Genomic DNA, 25554 nt, shown 5'->3' on the forward strand with positions numbered 1-25554 from the left:
GTGTGTGCATTGACAATTTTATCATTTCATTAGGTGGAATAGAAATAAGGTTTATTTGTTCATGTATGTAAATGGCACTATATTTGTATTATGTTACTGCTAGGGTTTGTTTGCATTTAAAGGACTTGCTGGGCTAGAGAATACATATATCTGATATTTATACAATATAATATGACTGTGCAAAAAGTCTGCTTCAGGAGATAATATACATGAATAGCATTACTTATAGAGTGATATCTTGGTCTCACTGGGTATGTCTACACTGGGATAAAAGACCTGCAGCTGGCCCAGATCAGCTGTCTCAGGCTTGTGGTGCCTGGGCTGCAGGACTATAAAATTGCAGTGTAGATGTGTGGGCTCAGGCTGGAGTCCAGGCTCTGAGACCCTGGAGAGGTGGGATCTGGGGGTACCCTGCTGATCTGGGATCTGAGATTTAATGCCATGAGTTTTTTATTGCAGAGTATTGAAGTCAATGGCAAAACTCACATTCACTTCAGTGAAGTCAGGATTTCATCATAGTTCTTAAAGTTAAGCATGTGCATAAATATTTGTGGGATCAGGGCCCAAGTATCACCCATGAAGTGCTGAGCACCCTCAGCTCCCAACTACCCAGTCCTCATGGGAGTTGAAAGCATTGCAAGATTAGGCTCTTAATACACAGTGAGAAAATCTGTTTTAGATTCATTGTCTGATTTGATAGATTAATAATTAAAGCAAAATACTTTAAAATGAAAACAAAACCTCATCATTATTACATACAGTCATAGTATTTTATTCAGTTGTATAAAGCCAACTGCTGCTTGGTTTATCATTTTATTTTTATTTTCTTATTAGATAGCTGCTAATTCAGATAGCAACTCTGCAGTGAAAGTCTCAGTCCTCAGTGTTCATTGACTATTAGAAATTCCTTTCTCTCTGTGTGTGTGTGTGTGTGTGTGTGTGTGTGTGTGTGTGTGTGTGTGTGTGTGTGTGCGTGCGCGTGCGCGCGCATGCGTGCACACACAATTTGGCACATCCCTGTACTTTAACATTTTTGTTTTGAAAGTATAAGTAAAAGATTCATTGTAACTCATTGGCTTTTCAGGGTTCTGTATAATTTGTACCAGATGTTATTTCCCTCAGATAAGCTACTAATTTTATAACTCCACCTTTCAATTTAGATATACTGTAGAATTCACTTTTGAGTGTATTGGGAAGAATTACGTGTATTTTGGAATAAACTATATCCACTGCTTTATTTTATAATTTATTTCCATTCTCCCTCTTTCCCTCATTTTAGCATTTCATCTTTATACCAAGAAACAGGCAGTTGCTTGCTTGCAGAACTGGCTGAAATACTTACTTGTGAATAGGCTGGAAATAGGCCACTCAATACATTATTTTTATTATTATTATTATTATTATTATTATGTTTGTTGTTATAGTGCCTGGATGCACTAGTCATGGCCCAGGACACCACTGTGCATTGTTCAAACACAAAACAAAAAGAGTCTCTGCCCTGAAGAGCTTACTCTAAATAGACAAAACAGACACAGGGTGGGGGAAGAACTAGAACACACAAGCAAAGTGAACAATCTGATGGCAGCAAACAGCATGTGAGTTCCTTGATTTATTTACTTATTGACTTATTTTGTGGATTTAATTAGGAGGGGATAAGGTGAAGAAAAATGGGGAGTGAGGGGATCTGGGAAGGAGAAGATGGTTAGAGGAGTGATTCTGAGGTGAAGAGATGGCGAGGAAGGGGGAGAGTTGGAGCAAATAGCCAATCAGCACTGGGCAGAGAAAATTCAGTAAAAAATGGTAGCAAGTTCTCCAAGGAACCAAGGTCCCTGCTTTGGCTGTTTCTATCCTCACTGGCTGGAGTCTCTGTCTGACTCCTTTATGCAGCTTTTTCCCAAACCCACTTGGTGGCGGTGAGGAGAAAGACCACCTGGGTCCTAGTGCCCTCAGAGTGTATGGGGGTTCTCTCCTGTATAGTTCGGGGTCCAGGAGAGTGTTGGGGAAGGAAGGAGGCTGGACTTTCTCTCTTCTCCTCCCATTGAAGCAGTCCCCACTTTGGCATGTTCCTCTTTGCAGCATATTTATATTATACATATTTAAGTCCCCTCCTTCTACCCCAAAACCCCAACCAACCAAACAAAAAAACAAAACACCCCTCCCCCCCAAAAAAAAACCCCTCCAAAACAAACCATCCATAACAAAAAGGTAAAATTTAATTAATAAAATTAAAAACAACCCCCCAAAACCCTATTTCAGTTTTCAAAAAAGATGCGTCAGAGTCTCCATGAAGTCAACTGGGGTCTTCACTTTTGCTACTGATTTTACATGAAAGGCACACAGATAGTATGGTGACTGGCGGCAGTATAAAATCCTAAAATATGTTTAAAAACCCAGACTAACAAAAAAAATCCCAGGCTTATGTTGCAAATGCTTTAGTATTGCCCACATGTAAATGGAACATTTCTCAAGTTTCTTTTTTTATTGATAGGAAGAGCAGCACAGCAAGACCTACTTTAGGTAAATACTTGGTGCAACTGGTACGCGTATATTCGTATAAGGTAGAGCATGCCAGATTTGTTTCATGCTTGGCTTTCACTAGCTTGGCTTGTTTATATCCCCTGTGTCCAGTCATAATGGAGACTTCCTAGTGAATTGCTTGACATCAATCTGTAAGTGATTTAGTCTGTGTTTTTACCAATCATGTCCATTTCTTCAATCCACTGAGTAGAATCTATCTTTGTTCTATACAGATAATATACAATACAACACTGCTTTGAAATCTTACTAGTGATTAAAAAAAAGTTTGAGGAACAAAACCTTATGAATGAAAAACTATTATTGATTTAAAAAAAAACAAAAAAACCTCAAAACCCCCTGTAATGTGTATTGCAGTTAAAGCACCCAGATTGTATTACACCTGCAGATTTTTGTAACCTCTTTCTTTGAATGATTGAAATAATAGCTCAGCCATTTTATCTAAATTCAGCTGCTTATCAGCATTGCTGCTACTAGTGATATGAATAAAAATAAAAGGATGCAGTGTGGCTCATTTATTGGTGCGACTGTAATCTGTTCCTTCTTTGTTGTTGTTTGGAAGCAGATTCAGGTTTCCTATATGTGAGTGCTGAGATAGAGAGGATTCAGGTTTAAACAATGACACCTGTTTGTTTTGGTTAAAAGTAAAAGAGAACTTGAATCAGCTGTAAACAATACCATACAGTGTGTGTAGATAGCATTAATTCCTAAAGTCTATTCCAGTTTTGTACAAGTGAAGTGGTGGATATATTGATAGTTGCCCTACAGAGGAAATCCCTTGTATAAGAGGTAGGAATGATCTAGTGGTTAAAGTATAGGAGTTTTAAATGTAAGTATAATATTGTTTTAGCTAAAATCAAAGTAATTTTGTCCTCCTAATTTATCTCAAATGACTGGGACACAGCAAAGTAATATAAATTTTGGGAGGAGGGTGAGTAGATCTGGGTGGCACAGAAGAGGGATAACTGAGATAGTCTTTCATGTCTCAGCCACCCATTCAAATAATGCTCATGTCAGGAACATCTTGAAAGTAACTGTAATTTAATTGCATTTCCTAGGAGAAATAGGTTGATGGTCTGTCTAGTTCATGGTGGACGTGTGCTAACATCTCAAAAAACACTATCACTGGCACTCTTATCTCAGGGTCTCGTATTCATGGGCTGAAGTCCCAAATCAAAAGTTAGGTTCATATGTAATGCAATACAGTACTATGGGAATGTTGCAGTGTTGGTAGTAACATATAAATTGATGCCCAGAAATTTGTTGGCTGGGTGTAGATAAAGATCAAATTTTGACTATGGAATCCTGGTCTACATTCCATAAAGCAGGTTCAGATGTCCAGGGTGCTGTGTACATTAATTGCTGAGTCTGCTTGTCCACACAGACTCTTTCCTGCTGGTGTTCATCTCATTACTTTATAAACAGCTTTGAGAATTCTGCATGAAAGCTGCTATGGAAAAACAAATTCTACTCTGGAGTAAAGGGCATTAGAGCTCTTAAAAATAAATTACCAGTACTATCAGAAAATTGCATCTGTTCTAACAGTATGCATTTCTAGTGTACCAATCTTAGTAGCTAGGCGTTATATACGTAAATTGAACATTAATTCAGGGAGGAAAAAGTCATACTTTTTGATCCAAAATGCCACTTAGATGTGTAACACAAGATGTGTGATTGGCAAGCTTTTTTAGAAGAGCAGGAAAAAAATCACAGTAGGACATAGTATTGAATTTTTTTCCTTCTCCAAAATGTATAATGATAAATAATAAAGTGATCTGCTTTCACAGGAATTAACTGGGGAATCGCTGGAATCCTATATCTCTACTTTTATGCTTTTTATTGGTACAGGTATCAACAAAATCCTAATTTATGAGGCACTTTACCTAATTATCTTTAAACATTCTAGAAAGGGAATCAAGGAGTTACTTGGTGGCATGTTGTGAAGTGTTTGTCTAAGAATAATTATCAAAAGAGATTTTGTGACTGTTTCCAAACATAGAATGACTTTGCCTTCTGAAGTGGTCTGAGCAAATAGTCTTCCACATAACTGTAAACCTTAATTTGTAGAGCACTGTGACAGGCTGTATCAGGCCTCTGTGGCTCCTGCTGGAGGCTCCGCTGCTCTGCATCACCCTAGGAACCAATGAGGTGGAAGGGAAAGAGCAGCATAGGTGGGTCCTTTAGGCCTGCCTTGGAAGCCCTCACTGGGGTAGCCATCTAGGAAACTAAAGTGATCTGATCTTCCAAGGGCTAGCAAGAACCAATCAGAACCCAGCAGGTTCAGATAAAAGGAGCTCCAGGACCTTAGCCGATCAGTTCCTGACTGGCACCAGAGGAGTGAAGAAGGGTTCTCCTCTCTGGTCAAAGGAGCCTGACAAGTAGTCAGAGTTTAGGACTGGCTAAGCTTACACTGAGACTGCAGAGTGAGAAGAACCTGAGGACACTGGCTCTGAGATAGATCAGGAGATAAGAGCCCAGTACAAAGAGGCCCAGGGAAATAGCATCAGACAATTGAGGTTGAGTAGTACATGGCTGCTGTTTATAAAGTCCCAGGTTGGAACTTGGAGTAGTGGGTGGACCCAGAATCCCATACCACCACAGATAGTGATATAAACCCCAAAAGGGGCAGAGCTTATTTGGGAGCCCTAACAAAGGGCTGATTTTAAAGGGCTTAGACCTGGGTTGAAGACCCTAGGAAGGACAAAGAGATTCTTATTTCCTGGACTCTTTAATACCCTAGAAAGGGGTTCATTTGGACTTTGTGACTTGGCCAGAACATGAAGCCACTGAAGACCCACCAAGGTTAGCCAGCAGCCTGCAGGGGCACCAGAGGTGAAAAAGGAATGTGGTAGTACACTCAGCCACTAGGAGGTGCTCAAGAGGTGTGTGCCCCCATTACATGCAGTCAGTAATGCACTTGTTGCAGAATTAAACAGAACTCAATAACTGTTTGTTTTATAATGGGTTGGTCCAAGTCTCATTATCAGAATAATTATACCTCTAATGCATTCCTTGATGAAGACTTTTGATCCAGTTGCCTTACATAACCCATTTCCAAACACTGATCTGGGGGAATTCTGGGTACCTACAATTCCCATTGAATTCTGTGGAAAATAAGCCCCTTCTGGAATTGGGGCCTGTGTGACAGAAATAAACATTCCTGTTTGGAGAAAAGAGAACTGTGTGTGTGTGTGTGTGTGTGTGTGTGTGTAAATGCATACACGTGTTTGTGTGTGTGTGTGTGTGTGTGTGTAATATAAATACATACAATTTTTTTCCCCAAAAGTGATTTTGAGTATGTACATTTGAAGGTAGGAGGAAGGCACTGATTCTGAAAGTCAGACCCTTTTTGGTGTCTTAAGTTGGGCAACCAAAATTGAAGCACCCAAAATCATTAGTCATTTTTCAAAGGATTAAAGGTGACATGCAGGAAAACTCAAGCAGTTAACCTCTTCTTGCATGAACTTGATATATAGAAAACATATGAAAGTCTTTTTACTTAGAAATTATTTGGATCAAATCTTGTTGTTGTTACTCTTGGAGTGTGAAGTCTATGAAGTTCTCAGGAATAAAAACACTTCTAGAGTTGAGCTTTGCTTTGCCAACTGTGAATGTGAAATTTAATGGAAGTGTGTTAAATGCATGACCTTGATGTAGAGAATATTTATTCTTGGGTGTTGTTTCTTTTTTACAAGGTGTTTCCATTAATAACCTTTTTTTAAAGCAAGGTTGTGCTTTACTGTAGATTGGTTTATTGGAACAGGGTTAAAATTTGGTCAGCTAGAAAAGAGTAAATGAAAGAGGCTATAAATGAAAAGAAAATTTTGATCAGCTTTTAAATAAATATTATATCAGATGCTATTCGTTCGACCTGTGCCAGTGCTTCTGCCAGTGCCTCTGCCTCATTTTCCCTTCTTGTACTGCTTTGAGAATGGAGGTTTTGTAAAACTTATTATTTTAGTTACCCTTTTGGGTGAAGACTTTGTGTTGCCGGGAAACCAGGGGCTAGGAAAAAAAAGTTGAATATCCAATAATGGGCTTTGTATTGTATTGATGGACTCTTTTTTTTTAGAGGCAGTCTGGTCAGATAAAAGTTTATATACTACAGATATATTAATGGCAGTAAGGGATAGTGGAGTTAAAGCTTGCTTGCAATTGTGAAGAAATGGGGGATTTAGAGATGCCTCTAATGTAAGTGAAGAAGAGGTGTCCTTGCTTTGTTACTTTATTATGTACATTTAAACAGGAGATAAAGAAGACATTATCTGAAAGAATGAGCAGATGGAAAAATTGATAAACTGGAAGGTAGTTTAGAGAGAAACCATAGTTGAATTTGGGGAGACTGTGGAATCTGTTTGCAAAGACAAAGATTCTAATTTTTCCCCTCTTTGTAAAATGGTTATTAGAGATAATGTTGAGGTGAAGAGGAAATATTAAAATGTGGAAAACACTTTAAGACTTTGGAAAAAGTTCTCAGAACTTATACTTTCACAAATTTCCTAAGCGTCTGAGTGAAGCTTCTTGGAAGACTTTTAAAAATATTTAGCTGATATCTTAGGAATTCAAATACACTTTCCTCTGTAAGAAAAGGTTTATTTTTTAACCCTATAAACAGAAAGTAGAACCACGTGTGGATCTGGATGAGGATTGCATTGCAAAGATTACGGAGACTGTCCCAAGTGCTTTTGATATTATTAAGACATCTAGTTCAGAACAGACCTCAAGGAATATACTCCTTGTTACTTTTGCCCTACTTAATGATAGAGATTGGATTTTGAAACTTAAATTGTCAATGTAGACATATATTATTTTATGGCAATAAAATCTTTATAATCCCAGATGTTCCAGATCTCCTGGAGCGAGGTGTTGTCAATTCCTCATCTATAAGCAGAAGTTTTTAGACTTAAAAGCATTTTTTTCCTTTGGTTTCTCTATAAGTACTGGGTGGAATAGTATATATGTATAATATATGATGGTGTGGTATAAAGATTTCATTGGCATGTGTTTGCGTGTTGCGACACTGAAGGACCACCCTGTCTTTTTAGGAATTTAAGCCTTTCACTGAGGCAAGACTAGACTGCATATTGTGCGTCTCAGAACAGAGTAATTTTGGGACAAAAAAGAACACATGCTTGTGGCAGGTTGATTTTTTTAAAAACTCCTTCTTAAAAGTGTTCAGAGATTTGGCATATTAAAAGTAGTTCCAGGGAGGAAGATTTATTTATTTATAAAACACAAAAAGATGTGCATCCCTTTCTGGACATAACTTTCACAATGGTATCAGAATAGACTGCCTCACCTCGTTGACAAATCAAACATCAAGCAATAAGACCCTTTCACTGTAGACAATGGTAATCAAGCCACTCCAAGCTTTAAGTTCAAATCTTTGGGAATAGATGAACCTGGCTATGTGACACTGGGTTATTTCGAGACAAGTGGAAGAGCAGGTTCCAAAGTGGAGCATCCCTCATGTAGAGAGCCCAGCAAACAGCTCTTTCTCATTTATATTGAAGAGGATCACAGTCAAGTAAATCAGATGATCTCATTGTGGCAGTATAGTCCGGGGTGAAAGACTATAATTCAGATAACGAGCTCCCAAACCATTTAGGGCTCTATAAGTTAAAACCAACACCTTGATTTTCAAACAGAAATGTACTGATGTTACTACATATCCCAGAGTACTCATCTGAAACTCCATTTAATAAGTGGGATGCTTCATTCTGCACTAGCTTTAGTTTTCAAGTGGTCTCAAAATGTAGCTCATTACGGTAGTGGTAATCTTGAAGTACAATCTTAAAGACAAAGCAATAGATAATTGTGGCAAGATTTCTATCAGAGAGGAAGAAAATCACACTTTGTTCAATAAATACAAATAAAAGAAAGTGATCTTGCCCATGGCTACTATCTGAGCATCTATGAGCAACTTCTCGGGGTCTAATAAGGTACCTATATTGTGCACTTGTGTTACAAATGGCTGTCACACACATTCAATTATGGGTTCTGATAGATTTGTCATCTCTTCCAGCTGCTTCCTCCAACCCACCAACATTAGTTACTTCTAATCTAGGTTAAGTCGTAGCCCTCATCCACGCCCCAAACTCATATAGACTCCGAGTTATTCATTGTCTTGAAAGTTGTGGCTCAGATTGCACTTTTAGCCACTAGACAATGCTTATTTCCTTTAAACTACTCCTGTGTATAGTATAGAAAAATCTGTTGCTTGTGTATAAAATTACATTAAAATGATAAGAAATCATCTTAAAAAAAGCAATCATAAATTGTATAAATAGATCCCTTAGGTTTCTACATCTCTTTTTAATCTATATTTTAAAAAATATTATTTTTCTTACATTTCTGCAAAGATAATGCCATGCATATGTTTGTAGAAAGTGGACAGCAGTGTTTGTAATGTCAAAACACATTTAATATTAGTAAAATTCCATTTAGTGGTTTCAAGTTTTCCTTTCAGGTTCTACTTCTAGTTTTTTCCACTGAGTACTGAAAAGGATAAAAATATCATGCCAGTTTATAGAAAAAGGAGCTGGTATTTAAAGCAAGCATACACTGAATTTTCTTTTCAAGATCTGTGTAGTCCAGTATTTTACACTGGTGTCAAAAATGACATCACCTAACCAATCACATGCCAGAGTATCTACATTATTGGTATAATGCTGAACTAGCCCAAAATATGCATAGAACCCCACCTAATAAAATAAAAAGGTGGCAGTTTTTTCCATGAAGAAATAACTGACATATTAAATTGCAGTTTTAAAAGAAATAAAATAAATATAATACTTTTGATCTGAGTCCTACAAAGATGTTGGTCATTCAATGATTAACATCATGTGTGGTATAATCCTGAATGTTTACAGATCATTCGGGACTATTGTATTACATTAGATGATGGGAATCTGCCTGGGGAGGGCCTTATTGTAGAATATGCATTAAAGAGAATTTTCTCTACACTGACTGAATTTATAGATTAATCCCACTGCCACATGGATTTTAAATTACCTAGACAAACGATAACTTATTTAATACTTTTTGTGATTTGTGTTTATTGAAGACAAAGTTCATCAGGTTCTTCTAAAGAAAAACAAGAATGTGCCAAATGCAATTTTAGTGTGGAGTGCTCAGGAATGGTAAAATTATATCTAACAGAAGTTTGTGATTTTTGCAGATAATAGCTCTAGCAGATGCAGCAGAGGAAAACCAAGCCAATATGTTCCAGGCATTCACAAAGTTGAAAAGTGCCACCCACCTGGTGATTATGCTGATTAGTCTGTGGCAGAAACTGAGTACCGACCAAGTTGCTATTCTGGAAGCTACATTTTTGCCATTAATGCAGGATACCCAAGAGCTGGTAAGGATCTGTGAGATTTACTGTAAACCTGGCTATGTAGAAGAGTACAAACTATTCAGTTAATTTGGTTTACCCAATCTGCTCTTTGAATGACCAGTCTTTTTAATAGAATATAATTTCCCTTCCCACTATACTGTATTGAAAAAGCTTTATTTAGAAGGGTTGTTTTAAGGTGTTTGCTTCAGTCTACTTTAAATCCACTCTTCCTCATCAGTTGCTGTGAAGCCTTTGATTTGTACATTTCCAAGCTTGTGTTTTACCAATTAACTTTCAAGTTAACCAGTCCTTGCTTGTCAAACCAAATGGAAATACTTCATATATCAAATATAGCTGTAAATACATCTATTTAAATGCTAATAGCAATTGTGATAATAGTTCTGTACCTGTCTTTTGAATGAGATGTAATAGGGCTTATCTACATTGTGGATTTGCCTCGGTTACAGTCGTCGGTGTCTAGCCATCAATATAACTCCACTGGAGCAAACCCCTACTGTGAACAGGCAAAGTTGCTGTAAATTATGATTTACCCTGGTTTTAAGATTGGGTAAACTCCACTTGTGCAAATAGCAGCTTTGCTAGACTACACCAAGGGATTTCACCAGTGTAGCTACATCAGTAACTGTTAGTAAGGCTAATCCCCAGCCTACACAAGGCCTTAGATTAAAATAGGACATTCTTAAAAACACACACCATGTATGGGGAAATGACAGCTTTGTTTTAAATACTTACTAAAAATTATGTTTAAAAAATTAGCTATTGAGACCGTTTTGCTTGCATATTATATTCTGTATTTCTGTTAATGTTTGCTTTGGCCTTTGCCTGAAAACAATCTCTGTAGTAACTTCCACAGCAGTCAGTTATGACATCACAGACAAGATTTAGGATTACGATTTCATGTGGAGAATAAAAAGGAACAGGTGAACTCTTGAAAAGAATGTCATAAAGAAAGGGTTATTAGTGACAAATGGAGAATCAGATGGAAAACAGATGAATTTTCAAGGAACAAAGATTCTGTTAATGGTAATATTTAATATCTTATTAATAAAACATAGGAGAATATTTCCCCTCACAAGGAAATAATTACGATAAGTGCTTTACATTTTCAAAGCCTTTCACCAGTATCTAATTATTCCTCATAGCAACCCTACAATATAGGTAAATAGCATCATTTTGTAAATGAAGATACTAAGAAGCATAGATGTTAAGTACTTTGTCCAAGGCCACATAGAACCTTTGAAATTATGTATATCTGTTATATAAACAATTGTGTCATAATGTATTTATATCATAGAGACCCATTTGTGGTTCAGTGCTCTGTATCAGCAACTCTGGTCAGGCCCGACATATTCACTACACCTCACACTGGTGTCATGATATTTATTTGAAAGGTGATGTGTAATATATTTTTTGAATTGTAATAACACACCGGTCATTAATGTCACTGTGAAATGTTTAATAATTCTGCAGGTGATATTATGGATACTCTCTGATATTATGTCCTGTGAACAGAACAAAATGATAAAACAGATTTCTACTATGTAAAGAGGAAAGAAAATATTGTGGCAGATGCCCTGTTCATGAAAGAGGACTCTGACCTGCTCCTCCGGGTCAGCCAATGTCTAACCCTTCTGTAGTTTTGTAAGAGGGTAGGTGTGATCCTAACAGCAACCAATGCAAGAGGGTAAGGGGCTCACTGATATCTGGTAGTGAGTTTCAGCTAGCCTGACCAGTTTGGTGAACCCCAGCTCTCTCATAATCTGTATCTAAAAGGTAGCATGTAAGATATCATTGTGAAACTAATAACTTACTGATCATTAATATTCTTGCATGATGTATGCACTGGGTGTGTACAAAAAGTTATGAATATGTGCCATAATTATGTTTTTAAAATGTATTCGGCAAGTAGTGCCTAAGCCCAGACTGCCCTAGACAAAGGAATGCGCGATTTGTTTTGCTGGTTGTCCGGCAGAGACAATGAAGGTCCATTTACATATAAGGCAAACAAAGCTATCAAGTGCGGAAGGAGACAGCATGGCATCTACCCCCAAGCAGGAGGGAGAAACTTCATTTTGGCTGAAAAGACAGGCGGTCTGAACCTCAAATGATAAGTAATTGGGTCAATTGATTGTATACAATATTACTATGTTATAACAGTGTATCAAATAAGGTATTTTCTGAATGACACAATGGTTATTTAACATCACTGTGAAATGTATGTATTAACACTGTGAGGAAATATGGATACTTAATGCTATTACACTTTAAAGTCTGTGATCAAACACAGAGAGAAACACATTTTCTCCCAGACAGGAGGGAAGGCAGCTATCTACTGGTTTCCAATTAAGCAAGGTGTGACCAGAACAGTGAAAGTCCAATTTACATAAAAATCAGCAGAGGGTTGGAAGGTCACAGGAAGAGAAGAACAGTCTGGGGACAAAACAGTAACTTTGGAAAGATATAAGGAGAGAGGCGAAACAATCTTGGCATCCATTATTGGACAGACACCAGGAGCAAGAGCTCCTGCAAGCTGAGAAAGGTGGGTCATTCAACCAAGGGGATTGAAGTCTTTGGGAATGGTAGGAACATTGAACAAAGGCTGGAGCTTTTTAAGTTAGGTTTTAGGCATTAGAAAAATGTATTTTTACTTTTCTTTGTTGATAGCCCTTTCTATCTTTATTCCTTCTACTTGGCATCACTTAAAATATGTCCTTTTGTTAATAAACTTGTTTTATTTTTACAATAAAACAACTCAGTGCTGCGCTTGAAGGAAAGGGTATATTCACCCCAGTTAAGTTAATAAGATACAATGTGCTTTTATCTCTTTAAAGGAGCAAATTAATGTTAATATTTCTCTGAATGGTCCAGAAGTGGAATGGACAGAGCACACAGTTGTGGGAAAATTTGGGATTAGGATAGTGTTGAGGTCATCTTGTCAGGTGTAACCAGAGTGTAGCTGGAGTGTAACAAGCAGGCTGTTGGAATCAGAATTACTAAATCAGAGGTGCTTAACCCAGTGACATAAAGTACAGGCAGGTATGCTGGCTAGAAGCATCTTGACAAGAGAACTACAGCAGCAGAGTTTTTTGAGGCACTAAGGGTCACAGAGCAGGCAGTGACATAACCCCTCACTCTCTCATTCTGGCTTACACCCCAGAATGTGACAATATTCTCCTGTGCTTTATTACTAAGCATATAATATATAAGAATAATATGTATATAATATATATGGCACGATGGTTTATATAATAGACATGAGTTGTAAGACACAATATTATTGAACAGTAAAATTCTCACATCCAGTCCACAGTGTGAATGTCTCATCTGTGAAGAACTCTTCTGAATTCTGTACTTGTTCAACGTATATAACTATGTGAGTGTTCAATGGTTGTGTGTAAACGTACAGACCATGCACTAGAGAACCACATTGCCAATAAGATACCCATCCTGCAGTTTGGTTGACACACATCTCTTTTTGAAGTGCACATAGTATTGTACAAAGGCTTGAATGAGGAAGTAAGTTAAATTAAAACGAAATGTAAAACTAAACAAAAACAGAATCTAAAATCTATTTTAATGTTCACTTTCATACTCTTAATTCACAATCATGTCATATTAAAGCTGTGCTGAACTATTTCAGTATAAACTAAGTCCAGATTTCATTACATATCCAAAATTGTGGGCAGGTCAGTAGCCATTTTGTCAAGCTTGGGCTAAGTTTCAAGTGCACCTAGGAAGATCCATTGTTTCAAAAAGAAAACAAGTGAAACTTGGTGTTTCACATGGTTTTTATCCCAAACCTGGCAAAACGAAACAGTTTTGTCTGCATTTTGCTTTGGGTGTTTGGGCTTATTGAAACTTTGAATCTCAAAGTGCAAAAGACAGGGATGTAAATCCACATGAACTGAATCAGCAAAAGATTCACTTAAGTCCCCTGAAAGCAGAAACTTATCTATCTAGTTTTTCATGGCTCACTTTTATTGTTCCACTAGAACTTATACTAGTGTATTTCTTTGACACATTTTCTGGTACAACGTGAGAAAATCTGTTACATATCTTAAAATAAAATATACCACTTTAATATGTATCTTGATGCAGTTATGATATAGTAGTTCACAATATTCCATGTTAAGTTGCAAGACCTCACATATAAATGTTGTGGGGATATGAATCTTGCAGAGAGGCTGGGATGAAAAATGTAAACCTGAAATAATGGGTTAGAATTTGAAAAGAAGCCTTTACCAGAATATTGAAATACATCCCATATTGTAACTATTATGGTACCACAAAAATCTGAATGTAATTTAAAGAGAAGTTTAGATGGGGGGGGAAGGAAGCTTCTGACATACCAATGGTATTTACAGACAGAAGCTCCCAGCTAGTATTCAGGTTTCCCCACAAGCAGTTGAGTGGAATGTGGTGAAAGAAAGTACTCTGAAGAATGTTTATTTACTCTTCAAACAATTCTGCACAATGGTTTGTTGTATTTTTAGTTAGGTGGAATGTGTTAGAAGATAGATTGGATACAATATGCCTCTCTATAATATTTTCTGCCTCATGAACATTAAACTCAGAAAGTGCTTTTTTAATAAAGGGAAAATGGGTAGACCATACTGTTGTTGTAGAAAGAAATGTTCTTCTAACCATAACATCAACATTATTCTCATACATGCCATTCCATTTAGAAGAGATTGCTTCTTGTTTTCTGGACCTGGCAGGTGCTTCATTTAGACACTTAGCATAAGAGTAGTATCAGTGTTTCAAGTTCCCATTGTCACTAAATAGCTTCTCAGACTAGTAAACAGTTCCTGTTGCAGACTACTTCAGTTAAGAGCATGTAAACCATGATATAAGGTCTGGTTTTGCCACTTACAAAGATATGTCAAAATAAAACAGTAGTGCACTCCTTCAAAATAAAGTTCCTGAAAACAAAGATTGTGCTTTTTTCCTGTATTTTGGTAACCAAGGGGTCTTTAGAAAATACCTCTGTTTTCCCCTTCCCAATCCCAAAGGAGCTATATTATGACTATCATTATACTTTTATCTAACTTTATATACTAATACTAAAATTCCATCCATTCAGCAAAGGAGAGCTTAGTGAGATTCTCTTGAACACCTTAATTGACTTGAAGGGTCATTCTCGTTTGATACTAGTAATGCAAAGCACTCCCTTTTCTCTGTGATTGCTTCTTTAATTCCATACAACTACTGACATCTGCTTAGTCCAAGGATCATAACATCAGAAACGGAACCAAATTAAATGAGTTTGCACTAGAATGAGGCTATAAGGCAAGGCTGTCCTTAGGGTCAGCCCTAGACCAAATGGCATCCCAGGCGAGAAGTGTCTTTGGTGCCCCTCCCCCATTTGTTAAACTTTCAAATACCTTATTTTTATTGCATTTGTAGCCCATTTCATGACTTTGGTGCACAATTTGCATGCATGTTTTATCCCTGTCATATAAGATAAGAAATTTGCATGGTAGGCTCTGTAGATCTGTATTTATTTATGCCATATATAAGCAAATAAAAAAAATTGTTTCCTCCTAAGCTTATAGAAAATTTTTAATTTTAAGAATAACTGAAATGTACTAACATCAAGATATTGAACTGTGCACCAACATTGGGTGGGCTGGTATTAAATAGTTTTACAGTAGGTGACAGCCTTAGAATGTTCACCCTAGTCCTTTAGTTCAAAAGGTCGTGATGGGGAAGAAAAAAAGAAAGCACTTTCGGGGTTATTCTTCCACTGATTTTTTTTGTCTTGGCTAAACTGATGTGGAGAGAGAGAGATGTTCTGAACATGGTGAGTTTGTGATAAAGCATATGTTTACAATATGAAATCCTTTTGGAAGGTCAGGGAATTTATCCAGGCTAATTTAAAGGGTTCAAAGGGTTCATATAGTGCAGGATAGTTGTGATATTATGGTTGTATGGCATCTGAATTGATTGATGCCTCAGATCTCTTATTATTACAGTTGTTAATGCTCTCTTTGTTTATAAAATTACAAAGGAAAAAATTCTGTCACTATTAACTGCCTAATTTTATTAACTGGTAGAGGACCCTCATAAATATAGCTGTCTATCGGTACCTAATCAAATAATATTTTCATGGTTCCCATGATGTTACCAAATAATGTTATAATTTTACTGCACAAAAAGACCCCAACTCTATTACACTCAAATTTGTGATGTTATAGTTAAAATTTGTTAGGAGGTGCCCTTTTGATTTTTGCATTTGTTTTTTGTTTACATTTGATGTTCTAGTTACCACCTTAGTTGTTTCCTTACTCAATCTTTAATTAATCTTATATTACAGTTTTAATTTGGAGAAAGAGAAATATGTGAAGGTAGAAATACAGTTATTTTTTAAAATAGTTGACTATGTTATGTAGTGCTGTAACTTTGAGTTGCTCTTTGATCTTTTTGAACTACAGAATGAATATCGACACAGTGGAAAGTTACAGAGTGTATGCTAAAGCAGAATAACATTACTTAAAACATGGTGGCAAAATTAAATTACTAAATGCCAAATAATAGTTTCATTGAAGTTAGTGTAAAGGGAAGTTAGATCAGGATTTGGATGTAAGTGGGAAGAAAGAGAATAGGATCAATAATTTGACAAGGAAGCAATCTCCTAGCATTTGTACATGATAGAGGCTTTTTGTTTGTTGTAGATTTTTGTTTTTTTAACACAGAGAGCTCCACTTTGTGGAAGAGAATCCTTTCCTGACTGAAAGTTCTCAAGATCAAATATAAGTTGTAAGTGAATTAATTTTGATATGTATAATTCTCTCAAGACTAATAATGTCCAACATTTCTTGACTCCCTCAGCCAATGTTTGCTATTGTTAAAAATTTGTGGAGAATGATTTAAACTTTATGGACATAAATTTTTGCATAACCCATATTTTTTTAACCTATCAGGAATGTAGCTTTGCTGTTTTCACTAATTAGCATACATGTATAGTCCAGACTCTTGAGTTCAGCTGAACTAGAGTAAATCCGGAATAAGTCTCTGGGATGTCTCCACTCAATTCATATCCGCTATAACAACATTTTAGAATGGAAGTACCAAAGCTGCCATGCATAGTCTAGTGAGATGACCTTTTCCTTCCTCATTTTTTGCACCATTCAGTTTCTATCAAGTCCTTTCTAGCCCTGGAGGAAAAGTTTGTAATAAACTTGGATATTTTAAATTGTACTGCTTTTGTCCATAAGCCTGTAGAGATGATCTTTTGTGGTTTTGCAAATGTTTTTCCAGTACCTCAAAGATATATTAATAGGCAGTGGTAGTAGATAATATGGGGCAGAACCCCACAATTATATACCCCAGATGTTGGAATTGCTGTCAGAACAAAGTCATTGTAGATTTTAACATCTTTCTCTGAAGTCTTCCATTGGTGGATGCTTAATCAGGGCTCTAGACAGTGTCTTTTATGCCAACAACTATCTTGTCTCCTTCTTTTTAGTTCTTTTAATGGTTCATATTTGCAATGTTCAGCAAGACTCTGAACTGGATGTAATAAAAACATCTCGGCTCCACCTATTAAATTTGGCCCTTTCATATATAATACTCTGTCTGCCCATGAAATGGGCATCTAAAGCCTTTCTCACTTTGGTATATTCTTTCTTTTCCTCATCAGTAGGGAACATAGAATATCATCATCAACATCACCTAGGGCAAATATCAGGGAATTTACCTGGTGTTCTTGTGCTTTCTCTGTTAAACCCAAAGCCTCCTGGAATTGCTCAGATCTCTGGATCCATCCAGGCTAGCTGCAGGAGTTGCCAAAATTAAATTTCTGTTACAGAGCCATTTGTGCTATGGGCTCCTTTGCTGCACTGATACTGGGCTGTGTCTTCTTTGTGATGCTGCTTTCACAGATCTCCTGGATTTTCCACTTTCCCCACTTGCTCACTACTCTCGTGGTCTCTTTTCTTTACCTAATTCCTTCTTTAGAAAGAGGGATTCAGTTGCTTCTGACACCACTTAGAGTAAGGATATAAACACAAAGGCCATGCCTTAAGCACTAACTAGTGTACTCCCTGATTGAGGAGTTTCTGTGTTTGTTAAGCTTTCCCTGCAACACATCATGATCTTCTGTGGTAACTATGAGGCATTCTAACCACTCCACACTGCATGTTTGGTGTGTGTGTATGTATTTTGGCAGTGGGGAACTCAGTAGGGAGGAACCTCACCACTTACTTTGAGCACTATCCATCAATGCCAATAAATATCTGTAAATCATTCTCTTTCTACAGTTAATTTGGTTCATGAGAAAATGCACAACAGAAGTTTGAGTGAGATAGGGCAAACGTACCAAGTCAAATACTTTGGCTGAATTTACTCTGCTTCTTAATTATGAGTTCCACAGATCCAATTGAAAAGGACAGATTCTCTGCAGGGCGAGGAAGGAGGGATTAGTAGAACCCGTGAAATCCTGTGAGGACTTAACCTGTATTACAATATCTTTTTACCTGCTGCTTCCTGCCCTAAAGGGTTTACAAATAATCTTTGCCCTCTTTGGCTATCTCCTCTGGCATTTCGTAATTCACCTGTTGTTCTTGCTGTGGTAGGCGGGGGGGGGGAGAGAACGGGGGGAAATACTTTTCCCCACAAGTCCTATTGTATTTTTTCTTGTTTTTTCCTGCTTGATATAAAAAAATAATGAAAAACAAATATTTGAAGGCACCAAATTAATTTGGTATTGTCACGGGGTGGCAGTGACAGGGCTGATTAAAGTAGGTCCAGTTCCCTGTGCCAGGCAGGGACTCCCGTTTGGCCAATTAAGAGGGTGGGGCAACACTCGGACTTATAAAAGGTCAGGGAGAGATGCAGTGAGAGAGACCTGGTGAATCAGAGCTGCCTGAGTGGGCATCAGGGTGGGTGAGAGCTACCAAGGGAGCATAGAAGATCCAGGTAGGAAGCAGAAGGTGTTCCCTGGGGGAAGGCTGAAAGCAAGGGGGACAACAACAGCGTTTTGCTGGCTGACTTCTTCAAACTAGAGCTGGGCCAGAAGGCTTCAAAGGGTTGAAGGCAGGAGGAGCAGCAGAGGGCAATGGCTGCTGGCTGTAAACTGGAGAGCTGGAGCCAAGGACTAGAGAAGACTGAAGATGGGAGCAGTGGAAGGGCTTACCTGCTGACATCTTCACGCTGGAGAGCTCGACCCAATGAACAATGAGAGGGCCAGGGGGAGTGAAGGATGCTCACTTGGTTAAGATGACCTCCCAGCAGGGTTCCGCTATGAAGAACAGGGTGGGTTTTTTGTTTTTTTTTCCGCCAGGGGAGAGCGCGAACACAGTCCCCCACTACCACAAATGATGCAGTCGAGTTTCCCACATTTGGGGAAATCGCAGGGGTCAGCACACCCGTAGTGCAATGGATGAGCCTCGCCCTGGGAAAACCACCTCCATGATCATGGTGTCTCCACTCTTGAAGGGTTGGGGTGGCTGTCATGGGAGAGAGACAGAAAAGAACCGATGCCGGGGCTGTCCTGAATTGCTGGGGTATGGTGAGAGATGCTGGGGCTGTACATTGTATGTATTATTTGGACTATGTGGGGAAATTCTGGACTGTAGTTTTGGGACTCTTTTTATGACTTATGTGCATTGGCCTTTTGCAATAAATTAACCCTACAAGAGCTATTTTATGCTAAGAAAGATGGGGGGGACTCTGAGAGGGGAAACTGAGGCAGATGCACCTGTCATGTTGTGGCCTGCCAAAGGGAGTTGTTCCATGCGGGACCACCCTCTGACAGGTATGTTTATAGTTTTACAAATGTTATGATCAAAAGGGACCATTATGATCCTGTTGTCTGAGCTCCTGTTTAACATCGGCCATAGAATTACAGCAAGTAGTGCCAGCATCAAGCCATAACTTCTGCTTGAGTTACAGCATAACCTTTAGACAAACATCCGGTTTTGATTTAAAGATATCAAATGATGGTGAATCCACCACCTCTTAGGTAAGATGTTCCAGTGGTTAATTATCCTCGCTTAAAAAAAACCAGAAAAAAAGCACCTTATTTCTGGCTATTTGCTTAGCTTCAGCATCCAGCCATTGGATCTTATGTCTTTGTCTGCTAGGTTAAGCAACCCTCAACTATCAGAAATCTTCTCTCTGTGTAGTTCTCTAATAACTGTGATCAAGTCACTTCAACAAGTCACTTTGTTAAAATAAATAGATTAATCTTCATGAATGTCTGATTGTACCTAAGATATAGAAGTGTAGTAAGTAACTGCTGAATGTGCAATGCCCAGTGGCAGTTCACAACAATTTTCATCGGGCTGCCTAATGATATCACTGATTAATTATAATGAACAACAGTTCTCTTCCCCAATCTGTGTTTCTAATGATCTTCACTCTTTTGCCGTCATGACATAATCCCTTTCATTTGTATTGATTTAATTTCTTTCAGAGTAGTCAGAATAATGTCAATGGGGAATTCTGTGGATATTTTGTCTTGACTGAAAGATCTGTAGACCCAAGGTAGAGTCAGAGGCTTGTTGCTGTACAGTATATTGCACTGCTGGGGGATTAATACGATTTTTAAAATCATTAAAACCGAAGGTACTTTAATAACTTGCATGTAATTAGTTTCCTTTTTTGCATTATATTAATCGCAGACAATGAAAGCAGGCTAGTCAGTTTTTCTTTCTGGCTGCAATATTTTAATTGCAAATAGTGCCATGGAATGTCAATGTAGCATGGGGCCCAGTCAGGCCCTGCAGTTGTGGCCCTTCTTCGGGCCCCGGCTCGGAGGAAGGCCACTGCACCTTCCTACCAGGGGAATACCAGCGTCTGCTATGAGTCTGGTACCCCGGTCCTGAGGCAGGGTGGGCGAGCAAGCAGTGTCCTCTGGTCAGGAGAGCCAGGGATGGTACTCACTCTCTGGGTGGCAAGGATAAGGGGGAGGGAAGGAGGACGCAGGCCCACCCGACTCCACTGCGTCCCAGCCCACAGCCCTAGCAGTGGCAAAAGGCGTTGCCACTGAGTCGGCAGGGCTCCCGCCGCAACACGCTAACAGGGCTTGCCCCGTCTCAGCCACGGCTATAGCCGTTCCTGGGCCACTTCCTCCCCGTATCCCCAGGTACCTGTGTCCACCGGGTCCTCGGGGTCGCTGGGGTACACGGCCCGGGGTAAACCTCCAGTCCCTCCTTGTCCACAGGCGGCAGGGCCAGGAGCTCCTCTGCGAGGGGCAGCTCCTCCAGGTCACAGGGCTCGGGGGATGGCTCGGCCTCAGGCAGCTCCTCCAGGTCCTGTCCCATCTCCGGGGGTTCGGCGTCAGGCAGCTCTTCCAGGTCGGGTCCGGCCTCGGGGGGGATCTCCTAGCCCTCAGGCTCAGCGGACTCAGTCCAGTCACTAAGGTACAGGGGCCTGGCTCAGTCCTTGGGGCCGGTAGGCCTAGGCCAGTCTAGGGGGCCCAGAGGCCCTATCCAACCCTCAGCGGTTGGCCGCTTGGGCCGTTCCGGGGGCCTCTGCTCCGGGAAGTGTTCGCATGGGCCAGCGGTCCGGCCTGGTTCAGGCCTTTCCTGTAGCTGGTGGGACGGCACATCTGCCTCCGGCGGCAGCTCTCCTTCTACTGAGCAGGGGGGGCCTGTTTTTTGTATTCCCAGCCCTGGCTGGGGCTCCGCCCCTCTGCTGCCGGATTGGCCGGCTGGCGGGACCTATTGCTGGCCGGCTTCCCAGTTGCCGGGCAGACTGGACTGCCGGTCCCTTTACTGTCCGGTCCTGCAGTTGTGGCCCTTCTTCGGGCCCCAGCTCGGAGGAAGGCCACTGCACCTTCCTACAGTCAACATCTAAATAAAATTGGATATATTTGGCTTTGTTTGAGAAAATAAGATGGAAACATTCTCAACACTCTTGTGAAATTTTTGTTTCATTATCAAAAGTATGACTGTTAATACAGCATGGCTAAGTAGGTCCTCTCTCTCAAGAACCGAAGGCAGCCAGATCCGTTTCCAGAAGACCATATTAGCACTCAGTCACCAAAGCACCTGTCTTCAGATCATCTTTCCTGCCTTGAAGAGAAGGCAAAGGCAGCAATAGCGCTAATGTTCCTTTTCTAAGGCAAATGGCAATAATTCTTAACCACCCTATTGCTTTAAACCCTCCTTTGGTTATTTTCTCCTTCTTTTAGGGACAGATATTTTTTCAACAAATGTTTATCTAGTAACATGCACCTATCATGCATCCCAACAACAGTGCAATGTTGTCTGCCAATGAGTCCAGATGGTTTTAAGAAGCCAGATACTCCCCCACTCTTTCAACCCTTGCCCCAGGAGATTATTCTACAGGTGAGCAGGCAAACATTTCAGTTTGTAAAATGATTCCTGAGATCATAGACAAAATCACTATAACTTATTTTCACCAAAGTGCAGCCATTTTTACAGATGATATAATGGGAGATTTCTTGTATGCTGGTCCATGGAAAACATTTGTCTTAATTTCATAAATTAATAATGATGTGTTAGTTCTCCCTCATGTGTCTGTACAGTTGGCAGGGAGATTGCTTTACATCAGGATAACATCAACAGCCCCAACAAGACAAAAATTCAGTGGACTTGACTGAGCAAATAAGACTAAGAAAACTGAAGCAGACCTCGATTCCCTCTAAGAATTCCTTGACTTGGTCCCTTTAGAGTTCTTTATGTGACCTGGGAAAGTAATTGAGGGTACTGTCCTCTTTGCACACTCACCTGGCCCAAGTCAAAAAACTGAGATGCTGCCAGGACCATGATATGACCAATTTCAACAGTTCTGGCTTGGATCTTTCAACAAAATGAGGTTTTGATATACCCAGTGCCTAGGCTTTCTACCCAGGAGATGAAGCAACAGATTAAATTTAGAAAAGGGCCACTTCCCAAGCTCCAGGGTGGCAAGAAACAAAGTAAAAGGAATCTAATTGTAGCAAAACCCACAAATCTAAGAAGTCCCAGTAAAGACACAAGTCCCAGTTTGGTTTCTCCTCCACCTTCTCAGCTGAGGAGTTAGAACCAGGAGAGTCTAGACACTGAGACAGTTTAAAACTCTGGCTAACAGGGCTATAAAGGATCTGGGAATCCAAACATACACTTATAGAGGATTAAACTGCCAAACAGGTAAATGCTTCTCTGAACTCAAAGGAAGAAATAGGGATTTCCCTATGGCAGTGGAAAACGTCATGAAATGGAAATGGGAGCAACCCATTAAATCCAGATGTCTGAGTAGGCAGTGTTCCAAGTTTCACAGGTTCCAGAAACAGAGAAACTCATACATCATGCTTCCCTAAGTAGATGTTGTATTGACGGTCCAATAAAGAATATTATCATAATAGAAGGAAAGTGATTCCCTAAGGACACCACTGACATGAAAATAAAAGCTGTCCTGAGATACATTGTGCCTCAGGAGTATCTTTTCAAGCATCCATTTCCTCCACTTGTTTCTCCAGAGTAAATATATCATGGTCCAACAGCTGTTCTCCAGGTCAGGAAAATCTCACCGAGCATCGCTGAACTCGTGACCTCATTTGTGGCAGATACGTTGCTGGATGTATTGAGTTCTGCAGCAAGATCTGGAGCTACCAGAGTGTTTGCATGCAGCACCTCACTTCAGCCAAATTTAGCGGTGGAAAGCTTTTTGAAAAAAAATAGATGAGGTGTTAGCTGATTCCAGTGGAAGGAAGCAAAACAAGATACCTTGCAAGCCAGCTACAAAGGAGTTCAACTACACAGATTATGCAATGAATACAACAGCTCCTTTTATCCATCACAACTCTGTTACGCATAAAAAAGACCAAGGATACTAGAGAGGCAGTCCTAGATCAGGGCATTAGGAGGAAAAAAAAGCCAATTGGAATACAGCCATAAAGCTTCCTTTAACCCTAGATCCATATAGTGATTGGCCAATGAATCTCAGTAGACAAATATCCCTGATATGGGGTAATCTGTCATGATTCCAGTCAGGATTGACTCATTACAATTCTTACCAAAGGCATCCAAGGAGCTTACCTAAAACATTGCAAGGAGGTACCTATAATCATCAGTATTGAAAGACCCACCTCTCTCTCATACACTCACATGCATATAAGCCACTGAAACATCTTAATAGCTACTGAGTATCTGCTAGAAAAAGGACCACAAAACTATTGCCTTCAACTGGTCTTTAGGGAGTACTAACTATTCTTCATGCTCCAGCAGAAATTAGAAGATATGAGAGCAGTCCTGGACCTATAAGAACACAACAAAAGCATGCAGTATCTCTGATACCTGTAATCAGTTCTGACATTCATAACTAACTTAATAGGCTTTTTTTTTTTTTTGAGGTTAATCAAGGCTATCTCCATGTATCAGTAGGTGGAGACATGGAATGTTTATAAAGATTGATTGCAACGGGAACTAAATTTGTTCTCATTCTAGACTTTGAAAGCCTGTTAGGATGTTCTTTTCTATCCATACAATCGTAAAGGCAGGCCACATAATAATTTAGCCACAGTTATCTGAGAACATTTAGATAGTTGTGCAAAGACCCATAAAATTACTATCTAGAGTGGACTTGATACATCAGGTTCTAATTTGCCATTTGGTCTCTTCACCTTTGAACAGATCACTGAAAGGAGAGAATGGAAGTATAAACCTATTCTAGAAAAGTGATTATCACAGTCCTCGTATAGAACAAGATCTGATTCATTATAGAGGACATATTCTCCGATTTGGTTACCATTCATTATATTGGTGCATAGATCACAGCACTGTCCAGAGAAAACCTACAATCTCTATTATCCATTTGTTTCTACAAGTGGGACTTTCTGCATGACTGTGTACCAGATATTTAATAGTTAAAGTAATAGCTATCAATTTCATGATAAAGGCTTTACAGTACTGCATCCCATCTAGCCATCTTCATATCACTAGATTTTTAAAAAATATCTAGTTTGCATACTTCAGAAATTATCTGGTGACTTCTGTGAACTGATTTCCTTAGAACTTAAATATAATTCTACAATACTCCTTTTTGAGCTTACAAGGTTTTTCCATCAAGACCATTAAGGTATCCCCATAAGGTATTTTCCCCCTTTTTCCACTGGCAAAACATCAACAAAAATTGTTTAGGAGTTAGGGACACAGTCAGTGGAAGGCTAGTACTGTATCTTGTATGAGAATAACATGGTTTTAAGAATGCCACTCTGCTTCCAAGCCAAATTGACTCTCATCTTTCTGCTCAGACCTGATACATTCTCAAAAAAGGCACTTTCACAAACTGGATGTAAAAAGAGCACCCAAAATATATGTCAGCAGAATAGAGCCCTTCAAAAATATCTCTCACTTCTCATGTCTTTACATCAAAGGATACAGTGAACAACTAGTTGCTCCTTAAAGGAGAAAAATACCAGAACAAAGATACTAATAAACAGTGAAGAACACTCTCCGAGAAAGAGTCGGTCATATGCATTTATATGCTATGTATGCTTCCCTGGAAGAGAGATGTAGCGCTGCCATAGACATTTGTATATATTTTAGCAAGCAGTATGAATTCATATTTACCAGCTTTAGGAGATTGTTCTTCACATTATGGTAGAAAAGGAGTATTTTCCCATTGGACTCATCATGATTCCATTCCCTTTCTAGTCTAAGACTAATTGCTGATTACATCCCAGCTGTGCAGAATGGAGAAAGAAAATT

General features: G+C 39.1%; 1 protein-coding gene and 1 non-coding gene across 6 annotated transcripts in view; one reads left to right on the forward strand and one right to left on the reverse strand.

Moving 5' to 3' along the window:
• BBS9 (Bardet-Biedl syndrome 9) overlaps nucleotides 1-25554 on the forward strand; it is a 417433-nt gene that overhangs the window by 190465 nt on the left and 201414 nt on the right. For all 5 annotated transcript variants that reach the window (XM_067562493.1, XM_067562496.1, XM_067562494.1 and 2 more), the window contains one exon: nucleotides 9716-9898. In XM_067562493.1, coding sequence (XP_067418594.1) covers nucleotides 9716-9898 — 183 coding nt within the window. The remainder of the gene's footprint in view (nucleotides 1-9715; nucleotides 9899-25554) is intronic.
• Nucleotides 19176-19337, reverse strand: LOC137162613 (U1 spliceosomal RNA). The gene has a single exon (XR_010922425.1). It is a non-coding gene; the product is annotated as a U1 spliceosomal RNA (small nuclear RNA).

The sequence above is a fragment of the Emydura macquarii genome, unplaced genomic scaffold (genome assembly GCF_026122565.2).
Source record: "Emydura macquarii macquarii isolate MOO-44397 ecotype Brisbane River unplaced genomic scaffold, CSIRO-AGI_Emac_v2 contig_2432, whole genome shotgun sequence".
NCBI lineage: Eukaryota > Metazoa > Chordata > Testudines > Chelidae > Emydura > Emydura macquarii.